Raw genomic sequence first — 25,230 nt, forward strand, 5'->3', positions numbered from 1 at the left:
GAAGAAGATGGATTATCGCAAGGGTGCTTAGCCTAGCGTCTGAGCTCGCATTGCATGCTCAATCTGTTTGCCAAGCTCTTGGCAAGACCAGTGCCCACATTTGTTTTGACTAGATCATGAAACTCCACACTAACATATTTCTCTCTGTATCTCCCAGCACATTCCTTCTCCTCCTCCTCTTCGTCAGTATCATTACCTGCACCCCGCAGATTGCTGGACTCCAAGCTTTCACCCCTGCTCTGATCTGTCTGTCTCTCCCTCTCACCCCGTGTTCAGCTTGTTTCCCATGCTTAGTTGCTCTCACCCCAGACTTTTTGGCTTAGAGGTATTGATGAAAACAAGTTCCTCAGCAGACTGGCTCGCTGGAAGGAACCAGATTTCTTCTTGTACCAAAAACAGTCATTACTCCTGCATGTTTGTGTCTGATCTGGGAGCTTGCTGAGCTCATAGCTTCTTTTAAGACAACTATCCTGTTTACTGTATGTACTGAATATTTAAGACAAATGCATTCGACAACATTGTGTTTTACTGATGTATGAAATTAACTTGTTTTAATTTTGATATGTGGGGTATTCACTCCTAAAGAAATGTTGTTCACTACTTATTGATCACTACTCTCAAGCAATTTTCTCTTTTTTTGGGGTCTTCTGGCACTTGTAACTTTACACTTTTTATTGATTTATTGCTGTTAAAACACAAAAACCTTTCACCTACTGTTAAGTGGGCTATATTTTCCTCTAAGGGCCCCATATTTCAGGATCTTTTAGTCCCTCTCCTTTCATGAGCAGCTGCTGATCATTTTTTTCCATGTCCTTCCACAGTTTTTCCTTTTTGCTATCATCTCCCAACAAGTTTTTGTTCCTGTCAGCAAGTAGGAACCCAAGCTGGGTTATGACTTTATTCATGCATCATTTCAAGCCAGAAGCTTTATAGCTCATAGGATGGGTCTGGAGATTTTTGTATCAGAAAGAACTTACGGCTCCCCCCAGTGTTAAGAACACAGCATAACCAGAAGGACAGACCTATTTGAGGTTTTTTCTATGTTTTCATGTTTCTTACTCAGTGAGGGGTCAACTTTTACCTCATGGCTAATGTCTTTCTCACTGCACAACTGTTTGTTTGTGATGTTTTTTCACATTAAGGTTATGGCAATCTAGGAGCTGGAGGTCTTGGACGGGGTGGCCTGGGAGGTGGTGGCCATGGAGGAGGTGAGTACCTGGAACTGATTCAGGAATAAATATTAGATTGTGAATGTTAAAAACATACCTTTAAACTGTTCTTATAATGTATTATATGTGCCAAATGTGTGTTAACATAACATAAGCAAGCACACACACTCACTTGTGCACCTTGGTTTCATTTAGGTGGTTATGGAGGATATGGAGGAGGAGGCACGGGGGGCTTCTTCCCAGGGGGTGTTGGACAGAAGGCTGCAAAAAGAGGTACAGCAGATGGCAGAAAATGCCTTGGTGTAATTAAAACATCAGTGCCTTACCGCAGGGGTGATGGTACCAAGAAATTATTGCGATGAATTGAATGATTGGTTAAAAATTAGATGCAGAGTGACGTTTTGTACGTAATGTATCCTTCCTACAGTAATACACTTTAGTTAAAACCCTCCATTTATGGCAGTTTCTTGGTGTGCTTTACCTCTGGTATTTGTGTAGAAATGTCTCTGATTTGACAGTATTTACACTTCACAGAATGGAAAAAACAGACTATTGCCAAAAAAAAAGACATATAAATGACAGAATGTGTAAAATATGTTTTTTGGGGGATTACTTCTTGCTATTGACAATGTAGGATTGATGAGTGCATCAGCCAGGTGTGACTCCTGTTACCTTTAGTTTATGGATGCTTCTACTTGACTCAACAAGTGAACACTTCACATGCAGCTGAGCACATTGTATTTGTTTCTTAAAAAGCATTCCTTTAAAAAGCAGTCAAACCTGGCTCGGTGATTGTAATTGAAAGGGCTCATAAAATATAATGATGGAATATCAACATGTTCCACTAGCTTATTTTTCCTGAATTTGGGAACGATTTGGCCTTCCTCTATGTGTTTGGCCTAAAAACTCCCAGTACCCAGGTCTGCTACCTTTTTAGCCTTGTCGTTAAAGAGCTCTGTTCAACTCAACTCAACTCAACTCAACTCAAACGTTATTTAAAGAGCACGTTTAAAACAACCTGGGTTGACCAAAGTGCTGTACAGATCAAAAACAGCACAAATGACAAACATAGCATACTAAATACAATACTAAAAGATGTACACAGTGCAAATATATAATAAAATAAGATAGAATAAAATAAATTAAGATTTAATTAAGATTATGCCAGATGTCCACTCAACCTTGATTAGAAGCCAGGGAGAAGAGGTGAGTCTTAAGAGAGGATTTAAAAATCTGGATTGATCCTGCAGAGCGGATATGTTGAGGCAGGTTGTTCCAGAGTCGAGGAGCAGCTGCCACAAAGGCTTGGTCACCTCTGGTTTTAAGCCTGGTCTGTTGAGGTGGAATGGTTATAATGTGCCATTTAAAAGATCATTTAACAAAAAGAGGTGACATATTCTTCTGCACAGGTTATCACAAAATCTAACACTTGCAAATAACTTTAAGCATAAATAATACGAAACAGTTTTCATCCAAATGGACTGTAATGCTATTTACTTGACTAATAGTTCACTCTATACACAATAAGAGTTACCTGCAAATATTTAGCTGGGTTCATGTTTGATTGAAGTGGGCTGCTGTTTTGACACAAAGAAAACGTTTCTGAGCACACAGTCATTCTGAGGGTCCCTCAAGTCTTTATCCCTTGTATATCTAACATCAATCTGCTTTGTAATTGATACCAATGAAATACTGGTTGTCTTAACCACAGGTGCAGGAGGTGGTCTGCTGCCACACGGAGGTAAGCTGATCTTGGCCTGATAGACTTCCATAAAAATAAAACTGCTGAATACTGGCATGAAGCTCTTTAGAACTTTGATAGATTTGCATGCTCATGTGAGTCAGAAAGCCAAAATGAATGTTTTGCATTACTTGTGACTCTGTATGAAAAAACACTTTGTCCAAGGTCTGTAGATACAATAAAAAAAGTAAAAATGTGTTTGCCACAGTTTGTACTTCAGCAGAGTCCAGCATAACCTGAAAGTCTATTCTGTTCAGGTGCACATGATTTCCTTTAAATTAGGCTGGGTAATTAAGCATGGACTCAGGAGGGCCAATCATGGCTAGAGCTGCAGGATGGCAAAGAGCCTACTCTTAAGTATTGGTTGGCAATAACAAAACTGCTGTCCCCAGATCCGCCTGTATTCTTTGCATGACACTCAGAAAAAGAATGACTTCCTTTAAAACGGTGCAGATAAAACAAAACAGCCTTTGCCAAACTTTTCCTCAGCAAATCTCCCAGGCCACATACTTACGGGCAGTGCGCAATGTCTGTCCGGTCAAAAGTGTGGGGGATTTAAGATTAAAGAACATAGAGTTTAACCAAATAAACCAATGTGTTTTATACTGCTGCCAAGCCCCTTTACAAGTGAACCTGACAGCTCATTTCCTGCATGAGGGGATAGCCAAAGAAATGAGGCACTGGATGAGGCAAGGCAAATGTTGTGCATGCTGACTGCCTCTCCTGATTAGATTAAAAGTTGACCGTATTACCGTTGGTCATGGAGTGATGACAGATTGTTAGGGCAGGATTAGTTGCTCCCAGTACCAATGGGCAGTCTAAAGATCTCACTCCCTGCAGACGGGTCAAATTTGGCACCAGCCACATAACTCCGTATTGCTTCTCTGCAGTATCGCAGGGCCCTCTTGTGGTCATTGCATGAATAACTATAGAATAATTGCTTTGCAAGGTTTTTATTACTCTGAAGACAACAATGCATCAATGACTCAGATTCAACTGAGGGTGAACTTAACTGAGTATAAAATTAATCCAGAAACTGTATGTTTTCATATTAAATCTATATGTCGAGTGCCAATGTCTGAAGTGTAACACTTTGCTTCGACTTACTTATGGTCATACCTGAACATGTGCAGTAATGTTTCCTTTTTTCCTTTATGTTTTTACTCCTAAATTGTTTTGTTTTGTAGTGTCTTGTTAGTCCATGCGTGCTGCGCACCTTTCTGGTGTGTGACACAATGAATGAGAATAAACTAACTAAATAACTAACTATACTGTATGTCTGTGCACCATGTTCACTACCAGGGACTGGGGGAACTGTGCTTGGAGCTGGAGGAGTTCCTGGAGGCACAGGGACTGGAGCTGCAGTGCCTGCTGGAGGCAAGACAAACATATTTCAAACTTTAAGAGCTGTTAAAAGTGTAGCGAATTCACCCCCAGAGGCAGAAATCCCATCATTAGTTGTTTGGATTTGACATTTGGACAAGAAAGATATGCCCATGTTTCCATACTGTATATTTGTCTGATGAGTCAAGTAACATTTGCTTTTTTTTTCAGCACCTGTTATTCCTCAGACTGGCCTTCCCGGAGGGGGTGGTTTTGGAGCTGGAAAGAAAGCAGCCAAAGTGCCAGGTTTTGTAGACTCAACAATCAATTCACATGGCTGAACACAGAGTGGATGCAGATTACCAGACAGCAGAGCTGCATCAAATTCATTTTCCATTCCATGTGGTGTGGGTTCAGTGATTAGAAATCTTTTGAAACACTTTTATTCATAATTATTGGCAAAATGATAGTGTTTAACAAACTTAAAGCTTGCAGTTTTTATGTTGGCCCTCATGTCTAAAGCTTTCACTGAGATGTAGATCCTCAGATTGACAAAGAAACCCTGCTTACAGTACAGCAACTAAAAAAAACTCAGCATCTAAAGGTGTGTGTGTGTATCTATGTCCTGGTTTTATTTTATGTATTCTGTTGGAAATATCACACCATTATCTAGTCTATGTAAGTGAGATTATGAAAAATGAATATTTGGAAATTATATTATGAGATATTATAAGATTTTACTGTCAGTATCAGTATCAGTCAGTATGCTTACAGGTCGCCAAGATCCCTGTCTGGCTTTGCTGCATCCTGTCTTGCTCATTTTGTGGTCTTGTTTAGTTTTAATAATTGACAGGCATATAATTGTAAAAATTGTAAAGCAAAGGTCAAAACAGATTATTGCTGCTCATGCATGCTGGATCTTTGGAGGCAGAAATAATATTTCTCACTTGCTGTGGCAGGCGTGGGTGTGCCTGGACTTTACCAAGGTGGACTGGTCCCCGGACAAGGTTTGTCTTTTTCATCCATTAATGGGTAATGTTCTGTTTTTGTTTGTTTGTTTGTTGTTTGTTTTTTGCATGTAATGCATTGCACTGTAATGCTTTTTTTTGTGTTTGTGTTGCTCTCTCCCCCTTCAGGATTCGGTGGACGCGGTGTTCTCCCTGGGGTGGCCACTGGCAGCAACATGAATCCCAAATCCAGTAATGTTTACTGTTACTCAAAAGTTCTGCTTTTTTTCATCAGATGCCAAATGATCTACTTCAATTAAGCTTTTATTAATGTTTTATCCACCACAACTTGTTTTTTTAAAACTGGTACAATGAGTCTTTTGAAAATATCAGTAACAGTAAAAATGGATGTCCAATAGTGTGAATACGCCTTAAAACTACTATATGGTAGAACATCTTTTAAATGATGAACAATGTTCAGTTTGCTAAAACTCTATCTGACTTTCATATGTTGAAACTCACTCATGTGTCTGATTGGATTATATGGTACTTTTCTTATGCAGTTGGAGGGGGAGGAGCTGGTGGTCAAGGACCAGGTAATATTCTTTGATTCTTTGATCCTTTAGAATTACAAACAAAAACGTGAGTGTTTTTTAGCATAACTGATATGATATGGTTAAGGTTCATTTTCTTCCTTGCAGGTGGACGTGGCTATGGTGGACCCATGCAGCCTGGAGTGTTCCATGGATACCCGCTCACATCCCCAAAAGTGCAAGGTGTGAGGTTGTGTGACCCGTACCTGTACAGTCGCTTTTTAACTTTCCTAGTGTACTCTTTTTTTCCTCTAGCTTACAGACTTTTTCACTAGCTTATACTGTAGAGGAAATCAACTCTTCAACATTTATATGAAATTGCGCAACTTTTTTGTATCATTGTCCTCAAAAATCACAGTTTGGAATGGAATCACTGAAATGGAAATGACCTTGCATTATAGGTAACTTTTGGCATCTTTGCCTTTATTGTATAGTTAAAAGAAAATCAAAATTAAAAATTGGGACATGGGAGATTTGACAACCATCTTCAGTTCTACCGAAATCATAGGGTTTTGATTTTTTTAAATAGGTTGAGATGGCTGAAATTAATCTTATATTTACATGTCTTAACAATTGGTTTGCATTTTTTGGAAGGTTTAAGTTTTTATTTGTTATTGGCTTGCCAGCGTGGTATGTTTTATTATGAAAGTGGCAAAATGATGAAAGATTATAAAGTTATAATCTTCTAAGGTTGTTATCATGAGATATTCTATTTCACAAAGACAAGTGATTACAGTACCTTTTTTCTGCATGTGATCAAGCATAAGCATGCAGCGTTATTCAACATCTTGTCATCGTTTCCTTTCTCTTTAGGTGGCTATGGAGCAAAACCTGGTGGAGGCAAATTACCTTATGGTACAAAACTTCAGCTTTCCAAATCTTCAGTAGAACTTCAGTGACAGTGTAAACTTAAGGGATTAATGAAGACTTGCTTTGTAATGTTTCAGGTTATGGCTTTGGTAATGCTGGGGCTGGACTTCCAGGAGGACAAGGTGGTCCCGGGTCAAGGCCTGGTTATCCATTTGGAACTGGTTTGTTTCTTAAATATGCACTGTTGAATGATATAGAGTAGACATGCAGTGCCTGATGTGTTTTTTTCTTTGTTTGTTTGTTTTGCAGGGGTGGGACCTGGGGGGATCTCCCCCGCTCAGGCTAAAGCTGCCAAATATGGTATTATACCAAATAAATGACCAAAGAAATCATTTCCATTATGAAGAATGTAGGATAAGTTGTGTGTTGTTTGGGCAGAATGTATTTGCATTTTAAAGTCTGTGCTCTCTGCCCTAGGTTTGGGTGGTGCTGGAGGTGTGCCAGGTGCTGGAGGTGTGCCAGGGGCTGGAGGTGTGCCAGGCTTTGGAGGTGTTGGTGGCACTGGAGGACTGTATCCAGGGCTTGTGCCAGGAGGTAAAATATCTTGCAAATGACAAGAAACAACAAGCATAAAAGGAAAAGTTATATACTGTTTATACTATCTCAACACTTGGCTAGAAATCAAAGTCACTGGCATTCCCTCAGCCTCACTATTTTACTTTGTGGTATCTTTCCCTCTGTCTTGTCTACGTACTGTTAATGTAAAAAAGATAACATCTGATTTCTTGTCTTTGAATATTTTACAGCAGGATACGATGCTAGGTCCAAGGCAGCTAAATATGGTTAGAACTTGCTTTTGAGTGTCAGAGAATACCTCAAATCAAATCATCACACATTCTTTCAAATTATATGTTAGATCTTACACCAACCTGTAAGATGGCAGCAGAAAAAATATTTGATACTTGATATGTTTAGCAGAACCTCCTTTTTTAATTTAACAGTTTAATTTGCTGGTTCTTTTTGCACAGGGGTACCAGGAGGGGTACCTGGAGGGGTACCAGGAGGGGTACCAGGAGGGGTACCAGGAGGGGTACCAGGAGGGGTACCTGGAGGGGTACCAGGAGGGGTACCAGGAGGGGTTCCAGGGGGGGTACCAGGATTTCCATGGTTTGGTGGTAATTTACCAGCCTCCAAAGCTGCTAAATATGGTACGATGTCTGTAGTTTATAGTCATGGCACAACAATTAAAAACTCCTCAGCAACATGATAGCTATGATTAAGTTTTGCCTTTCTGCCCTTTGGATTAATGTCCTGCAGGACTAGGAGGCGCAGGAGGACAATTGGGAACCGGAGGACTAGGAGGTGCAGGAGGACAACTAGGAACAGGAGGACAGGGAGGTGCAGGGGGACAATATGGAACTGGAGGTGCAGGAGGAGGTTATTCTGCTGCTGCAAAAGCTGCTAAATATGGTATGAGATGTTTTTTATTGTCAAGTAAAGATTATTCTAGGATAATTAAGAATCAGAAATTTGTTATGATAGCCATCATACCTGATGAAGGTCCATCTAATCACTAAACATTTTAGATATATTAGACTGAAATGTTGTATGACTCAACAAATATGTCTCTATAAAGCAAGACAATGTATTGGAACCTTTTCTCATTATCTTATAGTTTTAGGCGTCTACCTATCACACATTCAGGTATGCAGAAAAAAAATGCAACTGCATGTACAACTTTCATCTCAGGATCCCATAGGAAAATACATTTAGAGAGGAGATCTCAAAAGTGTTTCATTCATGTCTCCTAGACAACAATGAGATCTGTTTGAAAGCAAAATGAGACTATAGCTTATGTCTCTTGTTTCTGATTCTTGCCTCCAGAAAAAAAAGTTGTAAAAAGTCTCAGCTTAGTCTCCCTTTCAGTTCAAAAGGAGATCTGGTCAAAATCTGAAATGATTCTCAGGTATTTCTCAAGTGTTGTGACTCCTTTTGAGCTCAGGTGGAGAAATCAGGGAGCTCTCTCAATTGTCTCAATCTAACCTCATCCATTTGTTTTTGTCAGACTCAGTTTTTGTGTCTCAAGCTTTAGCTTTAGAAAGATTTAGTGGATTTGAGAGAAATTGCAAAAGATAGAGATTTCATACCAGGTATGACAGACCATTTATTTAAAATATGGGCCACAAAAAGGGCTGACCAGATTTAGCCAGATTATTACAATTAAAGGGGTGGATTCTTTTGGGCACTGGTGGCCTAGCGGTCTAAGCGCCCCACATACAGAGGCTCGATTCCCGGCCGTTTGACCATTTCCTGCATGTCTTCCCCCGCTCACTACTACCCACATTTCCTGTCTCTCTTCAGCTGTCCTGTCAAATAAAGGCAAAAAGGCCAAAAATATATTTAAGAAAATGAGCCATTAATGAGATCTCTCATTTAAGTCTCAAAATAGGACTCATGTCATGGTCTCTACTATTTCTCCTAGTGAATTTCAGGAGACACTAATGAGAAACCAATAAGAAGAATTTGAAACTTGAATGAGGCTGAAGTGAGAATCTCAGTTTTGTCTCTGGAGACTTAGAAGAGAAAGCCTTGAGCAGAAAAATGTTCCTCTGGGATATATCTCTTCTCCTTCAGTTCTCTTTTTTGTTTTTTAATAATGACCCTAATACCTTGTTGTAAAACTCTTCTGTTATCAGACAGAAACTTACAATTAACGTCAAAAATTTGTTTGCTCAAAATCTGGTTCTACAGGAATTGGGGGACTTGGAGGAGCAGGAGGACAATTAGGAACTGGAGGAGTGGGAGGCGCAGGAGGACAATATGGAGCAGGAGGACAATTAGGAGCTGGAGGACTGGGAGGCGCAGGAGGACAATATGGAGCAGGAGGACAATTAGGAGCTGGAGGCGTAGGAGGAGGTTATTCTGCTGCTGCCAAAGCTGCTAAATATGGTATGGGACTATTTTTATTGGCAAGTAGATTAATCCAGAATAAAAGAAAATCTAATTTGTTGCTTAAAACTAGTCTTTATAGTCACAGGTCTGTTAGACTGAAATGTTGTAAGAATGATTAAATATGTCTGCTTGAAGTGGGACAGTGTGGGAACCTTTTTTCTTTGGTTTATAGTTTCACCCTACTACCTGTCACACAATCAGGTGTGCAGGAAGGAAAAAATCAAACTTTGTCTAACTTCTTTCTCCCGAATTTCCAACTTCATAATCCCACTTTTTTTTGTTTTTATGTTTTGTTTCATTTTTTTTGTTGAAGAAAAACTTAAGTAACTACACAGAAACGTACAAACGACCAAAAGGGAGACTTCTAATAGCAATGAAGTCCACTAGTTTCAATGTTTTGAAAGAAACAAAATGTAGACATTTTGAGTGTAATATGGATGGCAGATGTGATTTGGGTTGTTTGCTCAAAATTTGTTTCTACAGGAGTCGGGGGACTTGGAGGCGCAGGAGGACAGTTAGGAGCTGGAGGACTGGGAGGCACAGGAGGACAATTAGGAGCTGGAGGACAATATGGAACTGGAGGACTGGGAGGTGCAGGAGGACAGTTAGGAGCTGGAGGTGGAGGTGGAGGTTATTCTGCTGCTGCCAAGGCTGCCAAATATGGTATGGGGCTTTGTCTCATTGGCGAGTAGATCCATCTAGAATAAAAAAGTATAAGAAATCTAATTTGTTGCTGGGAATAAGTCTCTGTTACAATAGAAAAAAATGACTTTGAATTACAATGCTGCCACTAATTTTGTTGTTTTGAATGAAAACATGTAGACATTGTGAGTGCAACATGAATTGCACAATGTGATTTGGGTTGTTCAAAATATGGTTCTACAGGAGTCGGAGGATTGGGAGGCGCAGGAGGACAGTTAGGAACTGGAGGACTGGGGGGTGCAGGGGGACAATATGGAACTGCAGGACTGGGAGGTGCAGGAGGACAATATGGAACTGGAGGACTGGGAGGTGCAGGGGGACAATATGGAACTGGAGGACTGGGAGGTGCAGGAGGAGGTTATTCTGCTGCTGCTAAAGCGGCTAAATATGGTATGGGATGTTTTTTTTATTGGCGTGTAAAGATTCCAGAATGATTAATTAATAAACATTAGAAATCTCAGTTTTTGATCATACCAAGTGTCTCTTGCACCAAATATAAATCTGGATCTCTGTGGCATAACATGTTGACTAAAGTTCACTCTGTTTATTGATTAGGTGGACCTTCATCAGGTATGATGGCAATCATACCTGGTGAAGGTCTGTTAGGCTGAAAATTGATTGTGCAATGTGTTTTCAGTTAAGTGTTAAAATGTTGGATCTACAGGTGTGGGGGGACTGGGAGGCACAGGAGGAACGGGACTCGGGGGCACAGGACTGGGTGGAGCAGGAGGATTTGGAGGTGGAGGATACTCTGCTGCTGCTAAAGCTGCTAAATATGGTGACTGGAATTAAATCTCTGACAGGACACACTACTGTAGACCAAGTTAATTGCATCATATGGAAGAATTTAAAATAATTACTGGACTCATTTTTTAATTAAAGGTCAAGGTGGTGCAGGGGCAGTCCCAGGTGGTGGAGGAGGAACTCCTGGAAGAGTCCCATTTTTACCAGGATATGGATGTAAATATGCCTCCAGATTTTTGATTTGCAGAAGTAATGAAGGAGAGTTTTTTTTATTTCCAGAATCACTTTTTAATCTAACCTTTCTTTACATGTTACATCACAGCTTTGGCAGCTGGAGCTAAACCTCCTAAATATGGTGAGACTGATCTTTACTGTTTAATGCAGTGTAGTAGTTACCATGTTACAACTCTAACTTATCTTTTACTGATGTACTCACAAATTTGCATACACAGTATACTTTTGAAAGTTAAAGGCACTGGTCAGTTAGACAAGGTATGACAGTGCTGAACATTTATAATCTTTCATTAGTAACAGTGAAAAACAGAGTCCTTTTTTTCCTCTCGATAGGAGTACCAGGAGCAGGCCTAGGAGGAGCTGGAGTTCCAGGGGGACTAGGGCAGGTACCTCCAGGTGGTGTTGGTGGCTATGGCGGTAAGTTGTGAAACTGATACTATGTTGACCTTTTTTATGTAAATGCATCATCTTCCTAATTTTGATTTATCAAAAAACCCTCAGTCACAAACATTTTGCTCCCTCATAGGTTATGGAGCTGGTGCTGGTGTCAAACCTCCTAAATATGGTAAGAGGTTTTCTTTAAGTAGCTTCTGATGTTGTTGTTTTTTTTTAACTTAATTTTTCAGTCATCTGAAGCATCTTCATGCTTTCGGAACCTTCGATTTTATGTACAGTGATTAGCTGCTAATGTGGTAGAGACTATTAAACTAGGAGACACTCAAATGTTTAGCAGCACTGTTTAGAGATCTTAGGGTTTAGTTCTTTTTAAAGATGTTACAGTGCAAGCTTTTGGTCTTGGACTAAGGTACACTGGATTTATAGGAGTGTCTAGCTTAGTAATGGAAGCATGAATGATTTATATCCAACATATCCAGAGAGACATTTTAAAATATACACATTTGTTGCAAATTGGGAGGATAAAGTTTCCAGTTATGTTCCTGCATGTCATTCAGTTTTATTATGTGAAAACTAATAATGTACCTAAAAATGCACCTACCGTACTTTTTTTTTAAATTAGGAGTTCCAGGAGGAGCTGGAGTAGGTTTAGGAACTGGAGGACTAGGAGGGGCAGGGGGAGTTGGAGGGACAGGAGGATTCGGAGGACTTGGTACTGGTATTGCCCCTGGAGGTGGACAATACTCTGCTGCTGCCAAAGCTGCCAAATATGGTAAAATTAATAAACTACTTATAATAAATTCACATGCGTTTGATTTTGTGTCACAAATGACTTCACCTACTATTGTTTCCCTATCCTTCTTTTTTACCCCAAACCTGCTCTGTTTTCAATACTAGGAGTTGCAGGAGGAGCTGGAGTAGGGTTAGGAGGTAGAGGACTAGGAGGGGCAGGAGTATATCCTGGTGTAGGCCCTGGAGGTGGACAATACTCTGCTGCTGCAAAAGCTGCCAAATATGGTACAATACATATGCATACAAATATAATAAACATTCATAGGCAGTCAGTGGTTAGTAAAGAAAGTATGACAGAAGTTGTTCAATATTAAAAAACTACTGTTTTCTCACTGACCTTAACGTCATCTGGACTTTTGGATTTTATTGACAGTACAGGAATAATGTAAACTGCCCCTTTTCCTTCATAGGAGTTTCAGGAGGAGCTGGAGTTGGTGTAGGAACTGGAGGACTTGGAGGGGCAGGAGTATATCCTGGTGTAGGCCCTGGAGGTGGACAATACTCTGCTGCTGCAAAAGCTGCCAAATATGGTGAAAAGAATAAGCACACAAGTATCACATATCCAGAGTCCTACAATCGTGAATAAGTTATTATAGAGATTGACTACAAGAGTAGGTATTCAGAAGTAGTGTTCACTCTTCACTAAGTACAAATCCTTTCATTCATTCTGTATTTTGAGACTTGAATTTTGATCTTTTGATATTACTTCTCTTTTTTTAATTTAAGAATTTATGTGTTTCATCAAGCTCAAGGTTTCAAAATGAAAAACACAGTCCTGACAATTCCCACCAGACATATCCCTTTATATACTCTACAATGGAATTATACACCAAGACACAAAGTGATTAGTCTCAAGACTCATTTTTGACATGGCCCAATGTCAACAAAAACTTTCGTGGACACCCAGCAGAGAATGCAGACACGGCTCTCGCTTCTGTAATACTTTGACTCAGAAATCAAAGCAAGAATTATCCTCCCTGGGAACCCTGTTCTCAGATCCTCCTGCAGATTCTCCCAAAACCTGCAACCTCGTCTCTACTTTTTGACCTCCAACAGAGAAACACACTAGTTGTCTGTTATTGACAATCCATGATTTTAGAAGAAGACAAATCTTCGCAAAAACTCTTGGCTGACTTCATGTTTTCCATGTTATATAGGAGGCGTCACTGGAGGAGGACTTGCTGTACCAGGAGCTACTGTAGATTCAACTGTGGGTGGTGTTCCAAATGGTTCTGCTGTTGTGGGGGGCACAGGTGTTCCTGTAAAGCCAGGTAAAACTTAAAACACTCACTAAAATCCCTATATCCTGAGACATGGCCTTTTAAAATTGTTGCAATTGAAATGTTGTCATTGCTTTTACAGAAAAGGACACAGGTTTTGCTGCGACTGTTCGACCAGGTACAGTGTTGCACCACTGCTGTATTTTTCTGGGATATTTTTTACAGTATACACATACATGTATATGCCTTTGGAAAACACACTCTTTATGCAACAGCTATTTGCACATATTGCAGGAAGAGAGAAAAGCAATACTTCCTCTCATATTCTGAGATGCTGCCTCGCTAAGGATAACTGCACAAAACTGTGTCTTCTTTTATGCGCTATACATTTTCTTGATCTATTTTCTGGCCAAAAAGCTCATATGTTGTTTGTAATGTGAGTGCTACCAGCTATTGACCAACTCTAGCTTACAGCCTCCCAGCAATAACAGGGTATACCTCACAGCTTCTGCCTTTTTACTCTGTCCTACTGAACCCCTGTTTAAAGCACAATGGATGAAACTGAAATCTGTTGTCTTTGCCAGTGCCCACGTCTATTTCTGCAACTGGCAAGGCCCCAGAGGTCCCACAGCCCAGTAAGACTTGCTGTTTCCATGAAACATATGATCACTGAGTGAATTCTGAGGTGTTTTATAAATAAAAATGGAGGTTGAAATACATTTGTTTGCTACTCAAGTGAAGTATGGGTTAATAAATCAGTATTTCTTGTTATTTTTTTCTCTAAAAACTGAAGGTGAGTTAAAGATTCTTTATGATTACTGCTTTAGTCTTAATTGCACCATATTTATTCAAAATTCAACAAAAAAATGAAGCCCACCACTTTTGGAATCTGCCTGTGGTGCAATATAAATCAATGCTCAATCAAAAATAGCCTCCACCGCTGCATTTCAATCTTTTCAAAATCTAGACATACTTTTGTACAATAAATAAATAAAATGAAAATTCTTGATTCTACTGATTTAACTTTAAAGTTAAAGGGGAATTGTAGATTCTGTTTTTTACCTTAATGAGAGGTTTTTATTTTCTGAAAATTGGATATCACTGTAAAAGAAAATTGCAGCTTCATAATTTTACTTGTTGTGTTCTGCACGATTGTATGTTCGTATGTATGTGTGATCTGTATGATACAACAACATTTGAACATGACCCCCCCAAACCTCCCATCCAGTCATTGCATTGACGACTGTGGTCATAGATTGTCACTATCTTGGCACTGCTCTGCTTGTCTTGTGTTCCCTTTTCCTTTTTACTAACAGCTCTCACTCACCTTGAATGATAACTTGCATAAAGTAGAGATAACTGGACTGTTAGATAAAATCAGGTAAATGCTTGAAGATCACTATCTCACTGGTAACATTTGATTGCTCTCAAATATCTGAGGGGCTTGTAGTTTTTGTAAACATGAATGTTTTCTCTTTCCTCAAATGAGTCTCAGTTTAAGTTCTACAGCAGGGTTCTTTTGTCATATTTAAAGGGGTTAAATTTAGTAAAAAGGAAGGATTGTATTGTGATAAGATGAATTTATAGTCTGAAATGATCATGTATGTGAACAAAGTGCACACAAAGCCCCTGCTATAGAATGTCTTTCAGTAATTTTTGGAATGTGTGCATCTGAAAATAATTTTCTTATTATGTTGAATGTTTGTTTAACATGATTTTGCCTTCTTTCCCCTTCAAGTAATTTAATTCCAAAAGAGCATATTTCACATACATTAATGAACCAAATCCAAAAGACAAAAAAAAAAAATCAACATTTCAAGAGACAGTTCCACTAATGTTGCTCTTTTCTTCTTTTTTCACACATTGTTCTCCTGTGGTGAATCTGTGGAAACAGGCGGTAGGTCAAAATAACAGCATATTATTCCACTAAGTGAATGTATGATGTGTGTTTGAACCTCTTTTTAAGTTATTTTATTTGTGACTCTTTCAACAGTTGCCGGTGGAATCATTCAGCCTAGTGGTGAGTTGAACACATTTTATCGTTTGATTGAACATTTTCCTGAATAAATAATTACTGAATAAGCTTAATGTGATGTTTCTTTTTTATTTCACAGCGGGCACCAGTGTTGGTAAGTATGTTAAAAACTTTTCCCTTACTCAGAACACTCAACCCCCACCCCCTCTTCTGCATGCATCATATACTACAAATCTTTAAGTGCCTTGATGTTTTTGTCACAGGTGGAGCAGGTGTTGCACCCTCAGGTGGTAAGAGCACATTTAATTTTCTTTGCATACATACCTAGATATTTGATATTAGTAACAGCTGTGCTGTGTCCTTCTAACATTGATTTAGTCTCAGTAAGTTTCTCTCTTGGCCATTTAACAAAATGTATGCTGGATGATAACCGATGTAACCTCTGACTTTGTTTTAGTTGGTACAACAGGACAAGGTCAGCCTGGTAAGATTGAACAACCTTTGTTTGTATCTGTGAAAAGTCAAGTTTCTGTCAGCACTGTTTGTTCTGTATGTGCACACACATATAGATTAAAGAAATACAAGATTGAAATAAGAAAAGGATGGTTCACTCTTATGTAGCAAATTTGTTTTCATGAAATGATCCGAATCTGTTAAGCGTGTACTTGTGTTTTATTGTTTGTGTCCTGGCACTTTCTTATTGACTTGTTCACTATCATCTCTCTCTCTCTCTCTCTCTCTCTCTCTCTCTCTCTCTCTCTCTCTCTCTCTCTCTCTCTCTCTCTCTCTCTCTCTCTCTCATAGAGTATGGTATAGACCTGCTATGTTTGTAAAAGTGCCTTGAGATAATGCTTGTTGTGATTTGGTGCTATACAAATAAAGATTGATTGATTGATATAACTAGTTCATGTCTTTATCTCCTTTCTTTAGTTGCACCGGGAGTCCAACAACCAGGAGGTAGGCCGTTATTTATATTTTGATTGACTACTAAAATCTAAACTGAATTTTAATGAGTATGATACATTCATCTGGCCACATGGTGGAGACAAAGACAAGTATAACAACTGAAGTTGTTCGTCTCAGCCGATGTCTGTGACTATTATAATTCTCAACTCTGCTGTCACCAGTTGGTGTTGGTGTTGGTGTTGGCACTGGAGGCAAAGCACCTAAACCATTCTTACCAGGTAAAGATGATTTAGATTGAACATCATAAGGAAAAAAAGTTTTTCTGTCAATGTAATGTACAGTTATGGACAATATTACTAATTTAGATTCTTCAGATACATTAGTATAAATAGTCACTAAATAATCAATTTGAATGTCAAAATAGTCAGTTCCAGTGTGTGACTTTGCAGCAGGATAGATTCTAGTTCTGTTATAGAAAATTAATCAAACATCATAATTAAAAACATTCATTTTTTTAATGTCCTGATCTTGACAGAATTATTTCTAACTGCAACTCAGTGTTGCTTAAAAATGATATCTTAAGAGATGAACATTTGTTTAATGATTTTGTTATTGATCCCACTTTCACACAAAGGACTGTGTGAATCTCATGGTGCACTTTCTGTCCAGACGGTTAATTAATCAAACTTAAATCAATAAAACCTGTAGTTAATATGTTAAGAAAAAGCAGCTTCAGGCTTTTTTATACCCAATTATAACCCTGCAGAGAAATTGAGCACTAATCAGTTCATACTATCTGCAGATTAGCAGTTTCAGGGCAGTTTAGCCATTCCCTGCACTATTTTACCAGTAACAGACATGGAATACACATAAACATGTTATGCCATATATAACATTCTGAGGAACTGTATAAAACAACAAATAAAGAGCCAAATAAAAAGCTTTGAGAGTAATAAATAAAGCATGTCACCATGAAACTACTCATCTATTATTCATAAGATCTTATACTTTCAATTTTTAGATACTGTGTCTTTAAAAACTCCTTTTGTAGTCGTTCATTGTAGGGGTTTTATTGTGTGAAATGCACCAGGGTATACATGTAAAATGGTGTTATTTGGTATTTAATCAGTTGAATATTCACAAAAATTGTAGACTCATGTTATTCTTTAACGAATGACCAAAATAAATAGTCATTCATTCATCAGTTAAATCTAGGCAGAGTGTAACAGAGGAGGACAGATTTACCAAATATGCTCTTTCTAACATTCTGAAAAAATATGATAATGCAGTTCTTACTAAATATAACAATTGTAAAGCGATGTTTAATTTTTAAAACTATGATTCCTCAGCCTCAGCCTTTTCTCCACAGGTACCGGAGTAGGTGTTGGCCCCGGCGGAGCTGGATATCCATATCCATATGGTGGAGCATATACATACATCAGATACAATATAGATTTACTTCTAAACATTTAAAGACTCGGTTTAAATGAAAGAGACTTTTAATTGTGTCCTTTCCGTGCTTTAGGTCCTTATGGTGGTGTTGGTGTTGGTACAGGAGTTGGAACTGGAACTGGAGCTCTGCCTGCAGCAAAGCCTCTGAAACCACCAGGTAAGTGAGTGCATGCACTGCTCCAACAAACCACATCCCAAAGTATATTTAAAGTGGTCCTTGCTACACATTTATGAATTTTATTTTTAAGATTTCTATGTAGTCGCCATACTATATGATTTAATTTTTTGCAGTGCCTGGAGCAGGAGGGGCAGGAATCCCACTGTCAGCAGGAGGTTATTACGGTCAGAACTCAACATTCAGTTTTACAACCCCAAGAGCTCTAGATGTTGGTGTCATCATAGGGAAACAAGTAAAAACCTCACTGCTGTTTGATTCCTCCTTCAAGATAAAAACATTTAATGCCCCAACACAAAATGTGGGAGATGAGTTGTCTTGCTCCTGCTCTCGTCCATATCTTCATGTTAATGGGTAGGGTGTGCACGAGAAGAGAGGAGGCCTTCAGCATGTACACACAATGTTCTCTTGATCTAAAAAAAAAAAAAATCCCAAAACGTTCTGCCCAGTGCTCAATGTGACAGTTGGTCAGAGATGCCATCGCGATATACTTCCTGTGCAGGAAGTTGGCGGACATGCTGATAAGTGTCTGTGTGAGGAATGAGACAGCAGCTGGACACTTGGGTGAAGGAAATAGATTGGTGTAGACATGTCAGTATTTCCAGTCTAATGATATATATATAGTAAAAATACTCTTTATTACCTCATCTTATCCAGTGTTTTGTTTCTTTTGACAGGTGGGTTGTATCCTGCTGGGGTTGGACTGGGAGGTGCTGGTGCTGGTGGTGGAGCCAAACCACCCAAACCAGGTAGAGTAACAGGCTATTAAAAGTATATATGCTGTGAAGCTGAGTCTTGTCTATATTATTGGTTCCTCTAAGTTTACTGTTGTAACAAGAGCTCCCTATGGTGAGTATACTTGCATTTAATGAAACATATTATATTGTAGTATCTATTACAGAATATATAGTTAATATAGTAAGTATTTTTAATACAAAATGAAAAGGAGAACGCGTGTACTACTGAAGCTAAACAGTAGTCATGATGGTTAGAAAACCAAAAATTCCACAAAACCCAGTTTCCCCAAAAGGCAGTAATCCCTGTAGTGTTATGGTACTGTTAGGAGTTTGTAAATGAAGCAAGACAGCAACACAACATTTCCCAGATGATGTCTGATTCCTGTTAGTATAACTGTGCACAACATCAAAGTGAAACTGAAGATAATACAAACCCCCAGAGAGTCTGCCCTGAAACAACAAAACTCTGCTAGAGGACATCTGGATGAGGTTGTTTCTGTAACCTCAGCTGAGCTTCTGGCTACATGTCACACTCGAGACAAAAAAACCCCACAACAAGCTATAATTTAATCGCACACTATAACAATAGATGTATTATTGTGATTTTGTATGTGTACTTGTCATTGGATCAGGCTATGGCAATCTTGGAGGTGGTGGCGGATATCAGCCAGGTGAGGGCCGCCAAATGTTTGTTCACTATTTTCTGTTCCCCGTCTCCTACTGTAAGAAACACATGTCCCTTGCCTCGATCACAACACACTTTACAGTGTGTGCAGTGATCATGTCTGTCCTCCTCCTTGTTCTTCCTCTGCCCGTCTGTGAGGGATGAATGTAATCACACAATAACAGCTGACTGTACAGCCTCCTCTCTCTGCCCATTCGATAGCACACAGGCCAGCCAGTAAAACTCATGGCTCTAATCCTTCCCCCAGTGGGTACGGAGATATTATTGTCTGTGTGAAATGCTTCCACAGATGGTCCAACAAATCTCTTCAATAGTGAGTGCAGACTTTACAACAAAACAGAGAATAATTATTGGCTCCTTGAAAACTAGGTCAAGTTGTCGTCCTCACTGTACATACTGTATGTATGCTTAAACTCAAAGTTTAGCTTTTCTTTGCTAAGTGTGCTTTTATTTCTATACAGGTGTGGGTTCAGTGGTACCTGGCTATGGAGGAGGTTACCCCCAACAGTTCTATCCAGGTGCAGGTACTGCTTCCTCAGCATTTTTGTTTGTGTGCAAAAAAAGAGTGAAAGAAAAGGTTAAGGAAAGATTTAAGTCAAAACTTTCTGCTGATTATTGTGAGACAATATGATATAGCTTACGACAAACATATTGTACATGTGTTGGCTGTAAACAGCATTCTGCGCAGTGACCTTTAGGGAGTCAGTGGAAAAGATAATCAGTGAAAAAGCGACAGAATTGAGCCATTAATCTTCAGTGCATGGAAGCAAGAGAAGTTGGCAGAAGTAGGGTGAGTGTGTGTGTGTGTGTGTGTGTGTGTGTGTGTTTGTGTGTTTGTGTGTGTGTGTGTGTGTGTGTGTGTGTGTGTGTGTGTGTGTGTGTCTGTGTGTCTGTGTGTGTGTGTGTGTGTGTGTGTGTGTGTGTGTGTGTGTGTGTAACATGTGTGTATCAAGAACAAAAATACAAAACAAAAGCTATGATTTGAACTTAATACATACGCCACAGCTTCAGCTCTATTATTGATCTATGCATCTGTTGCCTCCAGTACCGACCATCTGTTAATTCCAATAAAGATGCTTGCGATTTTTCATTTTTTCTTTTCTCAGTATGTTATTGCTGTTTTTTTTCCTGCTACTAAAATCCCAACATCAATTGATTAGCTGCCTCCTTAAACTTAGAAATGGAACACAAACAATTCTGTAACTTTTCATCCTTGTTTCTGGATCAGGAGGCGGATTAATGCACAGCTGCATACATACAGGTAACACCACTGGAAAAGTTGAAGGACAGGAAAACTGATGCATTGCTTTCCTCTTTGGAGCTGAGTGCATAAAGAAAGAGGGAGGCACCTGCAGGACATTCATTATATGATCTACTTCACATCCAATCAAGGAGACCACATATTAAGACAGTTAAGGTTGTTTTAGGCTCATTAGCTCTTCTGTTTTACAGGTTCTTGAGTCCCCCCTCTCTCCTTTCCTCAATGCTAGACACTTCCAAACCCAATTCAACTCATGTTTAAGCTTGCTTCCTCTATGAGGGTTTCTATGTTAACTACAGTTCAAGAAAAAATACTTTCTAACCCAAATATTGTACATCTCTATTTAAACTTGAAAAGTCCAGACCCTTTCTCTGATGATCAAATATGTTCTTGAATACACATACAATTCTGTTTATTCTCTTGCTCTAATGAAAAAATGATGCGTATTGTCTACTAAACTAAGTTCCGTCAGGGGCTTTTCAAATTTAACGTCAAAAGATTAAACCTCTAGTTTTTAACTTGTTAGCTCACACGGGAAGCTGAGTTTGCTTAAGGGAATTATTGTGTGCTCGAATAATGATAATGTGCATTTTTCATCAGAGCACCCAGTTACAGAGAGATTAATTGGATTATTCCAGACAGTAGGGGAATTAATATATCTTTGTTTAATGTTGGGTTTCTCCTATTTGCAAAATACATCTTAATTAATTTGAAAGGTGCAGTCCATGTCAGAGCTCACTTTATTCAAATGTCATCAGCTAAAAAAGCTCTCTCCTTCTAAATCAATCAACCTTTGACCAAGATTTCTTTATGTTTTAATACAGAAAGAGAAAATCAGTGTCTGTCCAGAAGTCTGATTTCTGTGAAACATTGAAGCTCTGAGGATCACACAGCTCAGCACCAGAGCACAGTGCCTCCCGTGTGATCTACTCTGTCATAAACATCTATTCCTCACTGCATCCTGACCCGGACACATGCACTATCCAGTGTGACAGACCCAGAGTTCACCTTGTTTCAGTCTAATATCATAATCTTGTCTCTCCTTCCGTCTTTGTCTTAATGTTGTCTAGGTGGATACGTACCAGCCCCACTGACTCCTCAACAAGGTACCACACATCCACCTCTACACATCACTCCACAATCAATATCACACTATGTGTGATACCTTACAGTTTCACTCTGTATTTTGCCCCAAAGCCTGTGTTCAAATGTGTGTCAGTGCCGCTTGGAAGAGAATGGAAATATGTCAGATTATTCAGACGAGATTGAAAACTCTATGCGTGGGTTGGTACTGCGTGTGCCTGTTGGTGCAGATGGCAGGGCACGACTAATATGAATGGAATACTCTGCATTTTCCTGAACATCAGAGATTACTGCTGGTTGGATACTTTTAAGGAAAGCACATGTGGTTTCTTAGATTGACACATTTTGCAGGTCTAAACTCTTGCAGTTTGGGATGAGGGTAGGGCTGGTGGCCTTATCTTTAAAATCATAAGACCTTCTGTTTCCAATGTATGGCAGCTTCTCTTGGAGGCTAGTGGTGCAGTATCAGTGCTGGGTGGATGCAATAATCAAACAATACATCTACTACTCTAAAAACTCTAGTGGAACACCTCAAGTCATTACATGCTTTACAACAGAGAACTATTTTAAAGTAGACTAAATGGCTCACATTGTCTGTTCTCTTTGTTGTTTTTCAGCCAAAGCAGCAAAGTACGGTCCACTGCAAGGTTTCCTTGGTGCAGGAGGAGGAGGAGGGGCCTACAGAGGTGAAATGCTTGGCATTAAAAAATAGTGTGAAATTCCTTCCAGTGTAAAAAAACAAAAAAGACCAAAACAAAGATTACTGTGTAATCCATTCTGCAGGTGGAGCTGCAGGATGCCTGGGCAAATTCTGTGGGAGGAGGAAGTAGAGGATCTCTTGAGATCCAGAGTGACCTCAAGAAACCATGGTGCTACTGCATGATCAAGAATGTACATTTTATATGCAAACAAACCCCATTAGAAATCATGTAAAGATGTTTTTTTAATTACTTGACTTTTAAAGGTCTGTTTTTATACAAAACCCACCGACCCTGAATTTTGTACACGTTCTAATGTGACGTATGTTATTGATAGTGCCTTTAGTCATTAAGCTTTATCTGCACCAGTCTAGTTACAATACAAAGAGTGTGTTTGTGTCACTGTGTGTGTGTGTGTGTGTGTGTGTGTGTGTGTGTGTGTGTGTGTGTGTGTGTGTGTGTGTGTGTGTGTGTGTGTGTGTGTGTGTGTGTGTGTGTGTGTGTTTAATTGTACTGTTGTGCTAAAGACTGTCTGAACCATCACCAATGTGACCAATGAATGATCTCCCTCCTGATTTTAATCCTGAAGCTGGGTGACCTGTCATCAGTGTCAGAGCCCACACTGTCTCACCTCGACATGTCAGAGGGGTCGGGTTGGTCAAGGCTCGTCCAAAAATGATAAATCCCAGCTTCATTTCTGGCTTCCCGTCTTCTCTGCTGCTATTTTTAGACCTGCTGGGTATAAAGCAGCGGGAATCGGGGCTCAGGCCAGCCCATCTGCTCTCAGTAACTTTGCCGATTCTCGTTGCTATGCAGTTCAGTTTTCTCAGCATTTCTCGCGTTTCCAAACTTGTGATGTATGAAGAGCAGTTTTTGCTTTGAGCTGACCGATATGCTGAAGACACGCAAGAATGGCTTGTTCATCAAAGAATGTTTTAATACCACAGGAAAAACAGTGTTGCCATTTAATTCCAAAGTTTAATTCAGATACTACTCTGTAATGTATATTATGTTTGTATGAATGTGTAATTGTGTGTCACTGTCCCAACATCCATGATGGAGTGATTTAGTCTGCTTCTATTGTTTAGTCCTTTGCAGCAGTAGTTATATACATTTATGTAACTGATGTACCTTTTTGCACCAAGCTTTGGCTCATAGCTCTGTTATCAGGAATGTGTGACCATAAAAGAAAAGCTTTTGCATTTATTATCTGTTTAAAGTTGTTATATAAACAGGACTTTGTTAAATGGGTGTGCTTATAAGAGGCGTAAGCTCCCATTGTTTTTCTTTACTTGAGCTGCTTTTAAGAAAGGCTTACTGACCAAAGGTTCATGAGCGCTGTTGCAAACTCTTACTTCTGTATTGTGTACTGTATTTTGTACTAATTTGATGTAAGCTGGCCTCAGTTTCTTCACTCGGTGCTGTGTAAGAACTGTGTTTGAGCCTTGCTCAACTTATGTGCCGTGGGATACTCTTCATCTTTATTTAAACTGTTGTTAGAAGGAGGAACAGTGTGGTTTGCACTTTTTATATTTCCACGACACAGATGTGACTTGTTCCCGGATATCCTGGCATTTTATTTTCTTCTTTAAATAACAAAATAAAATGTGTTAAAAGATGATGTGTCCTCCTCTATGTTGTTCTTATCTTGTGAGGTGCATTCCTCAGCAGCAACAGGTCTTCCTGTCTGGTGATGGAAACCATCTGGTCCAGTGTGTCCTGAGAGATCACTTTCCTATATAAGCAACATACCACAGATCATTAATACCCCAGGCTCAGACTTAGATCTTTGTTGCATATCAGTCCTGTCGAATCTGTACTGTGCCTCCCATCGCGCAACATTAACCAGGATTTATTGATTTTATCATCTGATAGTCCTATATGTTTGATTTGGCAGAGCTTTTTCATGTCATACCAACACAATCCCAGTTTGAGGCAGACATTTTTCCAGTAGTGACTACAAACTCCGTTCTTGTGCCAGCTGGAAATAATGAACTCACACTGCTAGAGATCCACTGAGCCGTGATCAAGAAGAAATAGCTTACACTTTTCTTCCATCACCTTACATCTTGTGACACTTACCCATTTTATAAACTATCACAGTGTCTCATGGATCTGCAGTTTAGGGTGTCATATCTTCTAATTCTGCAATACTGTTTATTTAAACAAAACTACCAAGTGCTTTGGCTTTACCACAAAAGTATATGCAGTATCTCACAAAAGTGAGTACACCCCTCACATTTCTGCAAATATTTAATTATATCTTTTCATGGGACAACACTGAAGAAATGACACTTTGATACAATGTAAAGTAGTCAGTGTACAGTTTGTTTACCAGTGTAGATTTACTGTCCCCTCAAAATAACTCAACACACAGCCATTAATGTCTAAACCACCGACAACAAAAGTGAGTACACCCCTAAGTGAAAATGTCCAAATTGGGCCCAAAGTGTCAATATTTTGTGTGGCCACCATTATTTTCCAGCGCTGCCTTAACTCTCTTGGGCATGGAGTTCACCAGAGCTTCACAGGTTGCCACTGGAATCCTCTTCCACTCCTCCATGACGACATCATGGAGCAGGTGGATGTTAGAGACCTTGCTCTTGAGGATGCCCAACAGATGCTCAATAGGGTT

At 39.3% G+C, this 25,230-nt stretch overlaps 1 protein-coding gene across 1 annotated transcript in view; it reads left to right on the forward strand.

Moving 5' to 3' along the window:
* elna (elastin a) overlaps positions 1-24,214 on the forward strand; it is a 47,312-nt gene extending 23,098 nt beyond the window's left edge. Inside the window, exons 6-51 of the mRNA XM_034701583.1 lie at positions 1,143-1,208; positions 1,365-1,442; positions 2,881-2,910; positions 4,213-4,287; positions 4,465-4,539; positions 5,193-5,240; positions 5,370-5,432; positions 5,744-5,776; positions 5,882-5,956; positions 6,587-6,628; positions 6,721-6,804; positions 6,893-6,943; positions 7,061-7,177; positions 7,390-7,425; positions 7,612-7,791; positions 7,901-8,053; positions 9,335-9,532; positions 10,019-10,198; positions 10,421-10,627; positions 10,902-11,015; positions 11,120-11,197; positions 11,304-11,336; positions 11,549-11,632; positions 11,742-11,780; positions 12,234-12,383; positions 12,509-12,628; positions 12,814-12,933; positions 13,561-13,674; positions 13,766-13,801; positions 14,208-14,258; positions 15,518-15,520; positions 15,617-15,643; positions 15,738-15,752; positions 15,862-15,888; positions 16,056-16,082; positions 16,529-16,555; positions 16,726-16,782; positions 17,874-17,924; positions 18,030-18,113; positions 18,248-18,298; positions 18,809-18,880; positions 19,501-19,539; positions 20,015-20,077; positions 21,885-21,920; positions 22,515-22,583; positions 22,681-24,214. Coding sequence (XP_034557474.1) covers positions 1,143-1,208; positions 1,365-1,442; positions 2,881-2,910; positions 4,213-4,287; positions 4,465-4,539; positions 5,193-5,240; positions 5,370-5,432; positions 5,744-5,776; positions 5,882-5,956; positions 6,587-6,628; positions 6,721-6,804; positions 6,893-6,943; positions 7,061-7,177; positions 7,390-7,425; positions 7,612-7,791; positions 7,901-8,053; positions 9,335-9,532; positions 10,019-10,198; positions 10,421-10,627; positions 10,902-11,015; positions 11,120-11,197; positions 11,304-11,336; positions 11,549-11,632; positions 11,742-11,780; positions 12,234-12,383; positions 12,509-12,628; positions 12,814-12,933; positions 13,561-13,674; positions 13,766-13,801; positions 14,208-14,258; positions 15,518-15,520; positions 15,617-15,643; positions 15,738-15,752; positions 15,862-15,888; positions 16,056-16,082; positions 16,529-16,555; positions 16,726-16,782; positions 17,874-17,924; positions 18,030-18,113; positions 18,248-18,298; positions 18,809-18,880; positions 19,501-19,539; positions 20,015-20,077; positions 21,885-21,920; positions 22,515-22,583; positions 22,681-22,727 — 3,425 coding nt within the window. The 3' untranslated portion in view covers positions 22,728-24,214. The remainder of the gene's footprint in view (positions 1-1,142; positions 1,209-1,364; positions 1,443-2,880; positions 2,911-4,212; positions 4,288-4,464; positions 4,540-5,192; positions 5,241-5,369; positions 5,433-5,743; positions 5,777-5,881; positions 5,957-6,586; positions 6,629-6,720; positions 6,805-6,892; positions 6,944-7,060; positions 7,178-7,389; positions 7,426-7,611; positions 7,792-7,900; positions 8,054-9,334; positions 9,533-10,018; positions 10,199-10,420; positions 10,628-10,901; positions 11,016-11,119; positions 11,198-11,303; positions 11,337-11,548; positions 11,633-11,741; positions 11,781-12,233; positions 12,384-12,508; positions 12,629-12,813; positions 12,934-13,560; positions 13,675-13,765; positions 13,802-14,207; positions 14,259-15,517; positions 15,521-15,616; positions 15,644-15,737; positions 15,753-15,861; positions 15,889-16,055; positions 16,083-16,528; positions 16,556-16,725; positions 16,783-17,873; positions 17,925-18,029; positions 18,114-18,247; positions 18,299-18,808; positions 18,881-19,500; positions 19,540-20,014; positions 20,078-21,884; positions 21,921-22,514; positions 22,584-22,680) is intronic.
* The last annotated feature ends 1,016 nt before the right edge of the window (positions 24,215-25,230 follow it).

This window comes from Notolabrus celidotus, chromosome 14, assembly GCF_009762535.1.
Source record: "Notolabrus celidotus isolate fNotCel1 chromosome 14, fNotCel1.pri, whole genome shotgun sequence".
NCBI lineage: Eukaryota > Metazoa > Chordata > Actinopteri > Labriformes > Labridae > Notolabrus > Notolabrus celidotus.